This window comes from Aplidium turbinatum, chromosome 4, assembly GCF_918807975.1.
Source record: "Aplidium turbinatum chromosome 4, kaAplTurb1.1, whole genome shotgun sequence".
Lineage (NCBI taxonomy): Eukaryota > Metazoa > Chordata > Ascidiacea > Aplousobranchia > Polyclinidae > Aplidium > Aplidium turbinatum.
In genome coordinates this window covers 26,681,434-26,689,306 of record NC_137475.1, presented here as the reverse complement: position 1 = coordinate 26,689,306, position 7,873 = coordinate 26,681,434, and the positions used below count along the sequence as shown (strand labels likewise).

General features: G+C 41.2%; 1 protein-coding gene across 1 annotated transcript; it reads left to right on the top strand.

The window, feature by feature from the left end:
* Positions 1-5,072: 5,072 nt before the first annotated feature.
* LOC145769022 (52 kDa repressor of the inhibitor of the protein kinase-like) lies at positions 5,073-7,550 on the top strand. The gene has a single exon (XM_082580620.1). It carries the CDS (start codon positions 5,073-5,075, stop codon positions 7,548-7,550), a length of 2,478 nt encoding a protein of 825 aa, XP_082436746.1.
* Positions 7,551-7,873: the final 323 nt, after the last annotated feature.

Below are 7,873 nucleotides of genomic sequence, written 5' to 3'. Positions count from 1 at the left end.
AACACTATTTTCTTCTGCATGATTTTTATGTGACGTCACGTGATTCTCTGGATTCGGTCGGTAAAGATGATGCTGGTGCCAGAGTTCCTGTGCGTAATGTTAAGATTGGAAATGTTAAAGCAGCCTTTAACCGCGTTACTGCTGCTCGTGTTTTGAATCCAATGACTGGCAAATCGAAGTTGGTGTATTGTCAGCATGATCCTGGTTCGCAGTTGACCTTTGTTTCGAGTGACTTGGTGTGCGAACTTGGTCTTAAACCGTATGATAAAGCGTCGTTTAAAATGGATACTCTGGCTGGTCAGAAACCTACTTGTGCTGAACTTGTTAAACTCAACATTCAGTCGTTAGAGACGAATGAACTGTTTTGTGATATAACCTCGGTGGTTAACCCAGCTTGGGCTGACGATGTTAAAACTTTACCCCATAAACAAGATTTAAGTGGTTTCCGTCATTTCCATGACGTGAATATGTTTCATTTGAATGATTGTAGTACTGCAGATGTACTGATTGGCAATGACAACGCTTATTTGATGTGGACAAAAGAAGAACGTGTTGGTGAAAATCGCAGTGAACCGCATGCTTTACTCACTCCTCTCGGTTGGTTGGCTTGTGGTGGTAAGTCACCCTTAGTTGAAAGCGTTGCTAAAGTGTGCAGAGTGCAGACGTCTTCAGAGTCGGATGTCATCTCTGGCTTTCAGCGTAAAATTGAGTCTCGTGATATGGAAATAGCAGACCTGAATAAAGTCATTCAGGATTTGACTTTGCAAAATGAAACCTGTGAATTGTCTCGCAATGATAATTTGGCTAAAGAACTTGTCGAACCGAATATTGAGTTGAAAGATGGTCGATTTGAGATACCTGTTCCGTTGAAGGAAGATATTGATCTACCTAACAATTTTGTGTTGGCGTCAGATAGAGCTGCTGCTTTAAGGAAGAAGGCTTTAAAACAACCTGAACTTCGTGATTTCCTTACTGACACCATGAAAGATCTTAAATCTAATGGCTATATTGAGCGTGCGGGTGAAGCAGGAAATGTCAAGGGATTTGAATGGTATTTACCATACTTTGTGACGTCACAATTAAAAAAGCGCATTGTTTACGATGACAAGTCTGAATTTCGAGGAACTTGTGTTAATGATGTATTGTTTTCGTGTCCTGATTTCTTAAACCCTCTGGCAGATCTCTTGGCTAGATTTCGGCTGAGTAGACTTGGTTTCGTGGCCGATATGACCAAGTACTTTTTTCACATTTTGGACTCTTCGATTCGTAAGCCCAATTTCATTGAACTGCTTACGTACACAGGCAGTGCCGTTCGGATCGTGAACGAACGCCCTTTGGTACCTTTGAGTGACGACCCTAGGGATTTTACTGTCATCACCCCTGCCTCACTTTTGACCCCATACTTAGACCCATACTGTGCTGTTGGGCAACCACATGATCGTGACCAACTAAGAAGGGATTATCGGTTCAATTTGTCACTTTCTCAGCAGTTTTGGAGCAAATGGATCGATTTTTACTTGCCAGGTCTTCAGGGCCGGAAAAAATGGCTGAAAATGGCCGAGAATTTGGAGCCTGGTCAACTTGTAGTGGTGGGTTCTCTCCAAGACATTGGTAAACGTGGGAAGTATCAACTTGGGAGGGTGCATGAGGTAGTTCCACAAATTAGGAAAGGGAAGCCTGTGGTTCGTAGAGCCAAAGTTGCCGTCTGCAACTATGATGAGAGTACGGGGAAAGTAAAAGTAGACTACGTGTTGAGGGATATTTCGTGCCTCGCCCCCGTAAAGAACACCTAAGTGTTAGGGTTTGAGCCTAGTTTTGTCTGCGGTGGCCGACCCTTGTCTGAGCCCGGAACAGTCGGTTATTATCGCAACAATTGTATATAGCGTCATTTAGCGTGTACCTATGGTACCAATTTCATGTATCGTCGTGTTTATTCTTATTGCTGTTCATTCTTTGCATGCCCTTTGTATTTGCGTATTAACTTAAACGTGAGTGATTCAAAAAATTTGTGTATCGTGTGTTTTATTCATTGGCTCACGATTGTCCTTCAATTCTTTTTTAGTTATGCCATGTTAGACTGTCATAACTAGGGGCCGCTATGTTACGGCCAATCTCTGTACAAATCAAACGTCATATAAAAACCGTTCAAGTCTACTGAATATTACGTCATGGAAGTTGCTAGAAAATGTGCCAAAATTGCACCATTGTTCATAGACTTGTGTCAAACTTGTTAGGACTTGTTTGGGCCTGTTTAAACAGGAAATATTACATTAGCTTTAAACACCTGTTGAAATGACTTCATAATTGTCTTTCATTATTGCGTCACAGTACTGCATACGTGAATTTGAGATATTGCTATCTATTCTGGTCATTCATAAAATGATTGTTTGAAAGTTGGCCGCACATTTAACTGTTGGCTTAGTGCTTGCTAGCTGGACAAAGGTTCCGTCTTTTATCCAAGTAATCTGTTCTGTAGTGACAGTTTTCAGTGGTGTACGCGTTGCACCCCCTCGTTTTTGGTAGCCGTGGGCTAATTTTTACAGAAATACACTGTTTGAAAAGAAGTTCAAGTGTGTGTTTCTTCGGTCATTATATGCAGACGAAAGGATCCGGGAACTTTAAGTTACAATTTTCCCACGAAGAAATTATGGTTTACCGCTGTGACCAACTGTACAGAATTTGCTTAGTATGTTCGCCATCGTTCATTGTTGCGCTTGTTAATTTAATGCTGTTTACCTTTTTTTTTTAATAATTTTGGACTGATGCCGTTTGTTGATCAACTCATCAACGTATTCCATGATCAGCACTGTGCATCACCGTGTTGGCTTAGTTACGATGGCTACGATGGCTTAGTTAGCTTCTCATAGTTTCAGACAAACTTTCTGCTGCCCTGTAGAGTTCACAAGGGATTCTATAATCCTAAGTTATCTGTTAGTTTTGAGAAAACTTTGCTTGGTTTAAAATGATTGTTCAATTGCGGAATGCTTATATCCTAGAATAAAACCATCTTATTTCCTAGTAGTTTGCAATCTACAGTATCGTTCTTGTCTCATCTTCAATTTGTATGTGTACATTAATCATGCTTTAGTTATAAATAAAAACTCCGGCATACCATCTTATTTCCTAATATTCTGGTTTTGGTTTCTCATGTCAGCTTCAGCATAGTGCTTCTATTAAGGTTATGAATCTAGTTTGTTCGCATTAGAGAGTAATTTTTGATATATTATTTTTCCACCTCTAGCCCTACGATTGTATGCAGCTAAAACAAGTTTCGCATCCCGGTGTCTAGATATCTCTGGTTTTTGCTAAGGTAAGCACTGCTTTCCTTGCTTTCCCTCACCGATCGTCACTGATTCTAATATATTCTGCGTTTGCATACAGACGGTGACGTAGGATACATGTCGATTTGATGTAAGCAAACATTTCAATTTAATGGTTCAAACATTTTGCGCTAAATTTCATTTCAATTTATTTTTCTTTGTCGGAATGCAAAAGAAACAATATTGTAAAATAAAATACAATTCAAAACTGTAGCCGAATAGGGAACTAGCCGAATCAGACTAGCCGAATAGTAGCAGACCCATCGGAGCACGAGGTTATCGCGTCATCACTGGAATCAGTCACATCAAGAGGCTCATCGCATGGCTGTAAATCTACACTGTCTTCGTTGTTTGCAATGAAGCGTCCACGTTGTGCGGCTTTCGGGCTTTGATACCAATCCAAACGCCTCTTTCGTTTTCGTAGAGCTCCATCAGGATGTTGAGTAAGGAACAAATCTATGGCTGTGCCATAACGACTGGGAGGAATGATTAACCCTAACCTTACAAGCTCTCGAGTGCTTCGGCATTTCTATTGCCGACACTAATGCGCCATTCATGCATTGCCGTCGCTAATTTCGAAGACTGAATATATCGCATCAATAAAGTGTATTGTGATGTCACTTGCAACCTGCTTATGTCAGACATCAGCTGTTAGGTCAAGCAATAATGCTAACAATTCAAGCATATTCAAGCATAGAGTGTTGTTACGGACAATTTTCATATCAAACGTCATATAAAACCGTTCAGGTCTACTGAATCTTGGCGTCTGACGTAATGGACTATTGCTAAAAATGAGCAGATTGCAGAATTGTTTGCAAGACCTGTAAAAAATTTGCAGCTGCAGCCATGGGCGTCCGCAGGTTTTCGGTTAGGGGGGGTCAAGGTGGGTTCACTCTGCCCTTTCGGCTGGGTGCAAAATTTTTTGAAAATTTGACCATTACACCATCCAGACAATTTATCATTTTTATCAGTATTTACATTTCTACGAATTTTTATCAAAATTAGCCAGAGCAAAAATTATCAGAGTTATAGCCTATAATCGTTTTATTGGATACTATTATCGTGCTCAAGTGAACCTTGCGTAAAGTATAATATATACATTTGGGGTAATAATGCACTTTGTTTTGTCATAACTGTGTGGTTTCCGCAGCGACCGACCGCTAGTAGCTAGTAGTTCCAATAAGAGATAGTAAAGGAAGGTAAGAACAGAGAAAAAGAAGAATTTCAATTACGCGATGGTATTTGGGAGTCTATAATCTTTAAAAACCGGTCCATAAATTGAATGCTAGTTAGTAACTTACAGCCTTATTAAGATCATTTAGTTGAAGGTTTAGATCAGATTGCTGAGATTGGGTAGCCTTGTTAGCCTAGCGGACTTGCTAGCCTAATAGCCTACCAAGATCGTTAAATGCAATGAGTTGACCCACTCAAAGTTGAGTTGAGTTGATACACAGTGTATGATTATGTCACGCTTTGATGTATATCAAAAACATTTATTGGAAGTGTATCCAAACTTGTTGTTCGAATTTTGCTGGCAAGTCTCGGTGGCCGGTGCTGAAAGAAGTTTCAGCAAGCTTAAACTAATCAAAACATTTCACAGATCCACTATGATGCATGAAAGGCTTACATCATTAGCAATGATTTCCATTGAAAGTTCTTGTGTACGAGAGTTAGATCTTAAGAGCATTGTAGATGTGTTTGCTGCCGAGAAAGCTCTGATTTTTTATATTTTAAACGTAAACATATGTAGTGATGGACATCAGGAACTTTTTTAAGAAACGTAAACCTGACGCTAATTCTGCCCTGCAAGATGAGGCGGCACCCTCGAGCAAACAGCGCAACTGCAGCGATCGCCGCGGTGACGTCTCCACGCTCAACGCTTCAAAAGTCGCTGATGCTTCACACTCACCGATCAGCGACTCTGCGTCTGGTCGTACGCCATCGAGTTGTTATGCAACATCCGATCCTAAACCATCAACTAACAATACCACACCTGATCCGCCATCATCAACCAGCGATACCACACCTGATCCTAAACCATCAACCAGCATATCAATTTCTCACCTTGTTCAAGTTCGCCATGATTCAGATATCGGGAATCACGTCAATAACGTCCAATCCATATCCAGTGCGATGCGACACGAACTCTTAACTAATGTGTACACACCACCAAGTGACTATGATTTTCGACTAGACTCCAAGGGACGTAGAAGTTTTCGACATCCATGGTTACAGCAATATCAGTGGTTAGCGTATTCTCCTCTCCTAAGAGGACCCATGTGCAAATTGTGTGTGCTCTTTCGGCAGCCTATTCATCGTGGCACAACTGGCGCATTCATCAGTGCTCCATGTATAAAGTATAATGATTTCCATAACTCTGCTCGAAGCCATGTTAGTAGTGCTTGGCATTGTCATGCTCAGGAGGACGCTAACGAGTTCATCATAAATGTGAAATATCTGGAACGTCGCGTTGATAGTTTATTGGATAATGCTTTCAATGCCACAGTTGCCAGTAACCGTGCAAAGTTAGCCCCGATTTTGTCAAGCATCATCTTTTGTAGTACTCATGACATTGCATTAAGGGGAAAGGATTCCAAGTCCGGTAATCTGAATGATTTATTAAGTTTTAGAATTGAAGCTGGTGATGGAATTTTGAAAGATCACATGGAGCACGCAAGTGACAATGCTAAGTATACATCGGCTCGTATACAAAACCAGATGATAAGTTTGTGTGAAGAAACGGTTAGAGATGAAATTGTTACTGCAGCAAACACTTCCGTTGGCTTCTCAATCTTAGCGGATGAGACCGCTGACATTTCAGGAAAAGAGCAACTGGCTATTGGAGTGAGGTTTTTCGACGAAAAAAATCTCGTCATTCGAGAAGAGTTTCTTGGTTTTACGTCACTGAACGAAATGGACGCAGAAACGATTGCAGGGACAATAATAAATCAGTGTAATAAGTACGGTCTAAATTTAAACAAACTACGTGGTCAAGGATACGATGGATGCTCCACTATGGCAGGTAAAGAAAATGGAGTACAGGCACGTATTAGAAGCGAGTATCCGTTGGCAGTATTTGTCCACTGTTCAGCCCATCGCCTTAACCTCGTGGTCAACGATCTGAATGCAGTTTCGGATGTACGGAACACTATTGGAACAGTGAAGGCTATAATAAATTTTTTTAGAGAGAGCCCGAAACGAAGATGCCTAATACCAAACACGCCATTGTTATGTGAAACGAGGTGGAGCGCAAAATATAAAAGTATAAGACTCTTCGCGGAAAATTTCACCGAAATTCACAGGCAGTTGGAGAATTTAGAGCAGCACGAATCGAATGCAAAGGGACGGCAGACCGCACACCAGCTGCGGACCGCTTCTGGAACCTCTACTTTTGTAATAACGCTACATATCATCGCTAAGTATTCATCAATTTTGGAGCCTGTCACCCAAGCCCTTCAGGCAGTCCAATTGAACATGTTAGGTGTCAAGAAACACATTGACAAACTCGTATCCATGTTTTGTGATCATCGGCAAAATGCAGAAACACTTTTTGCAGAAAACATTTATACAGCGGCATTGAAGTCAGCCGAAGAAATTGGTGTCACCATATCTGTCCCACGGCAATGTGTCCGTCAAGTATTCAGAGCAAATACTGGTGGCACCAGTGAGGAATACTATCGCCGCTCCATTTACGTTCCTTACATGGACTCTTTAATCCAGTCTCTGAAAAGCCGCTTCTCAGAGACGAACATGCCGGCATTCATGTTATACCGACTGCATCCAGCGCAGATGGAGAAAATTGACCGTTCAGACTACAAAGCCCTGGTCAAAACTATACACCAATTCTACAACTTTGACAATTTTCAGCAGGACGCCATGTCGTGGTATGACATAACAATAAAAGAAAAATTTCCTCAGTCCGAAGACCAGGAAGAATTGGAATTTGTGGACTTGGTGAAAAATATGGAACTTTTTCCAGCTGTACGTCAAGCGATGATAACATTACTGACCCTCCCCGCCACTACTTGTACGGTAGAAAGATCATTCAGCACAATGAGGCGGGTCAAAACATGGCTCAGATCAACCATGTCTGACGACAGGCTATCTGGGCTGTGTATGATGAGTGTCCACAGAAGCCGAATAAACTCGGACAAAAATTCGTTCATCCAAAAAGTCATCGAAAATTTCGGCAAAGACCCACGTCGACTTCACTTTTTATTCAAGAACTGATTAACTAAACTGGTGGCTGATTATTCTTTTCTGTATGATTCAATGTTACGAACAGCTTCATTGAATTCATGCCTATTTTTGCATGTTCTCGCTTTTTCATTTTTTATCCAACAATTTTCCAGGGGGGGTCAGCTGACCCCATTTGCCCCTATGTGCGGACGCCCATGGCTGCAGCATAGCATTACATCATCATTAAATCTTTAAGTGCTTGAACGAGTGTAAGCCAAACTTGAGCAGGTGTGAGCTAGACTTGAACAGGTGTTAGCCAAACTTGAAACAGGTGCTTGAATAGTTTATCATTGCTTATCATTATTACGTCACAT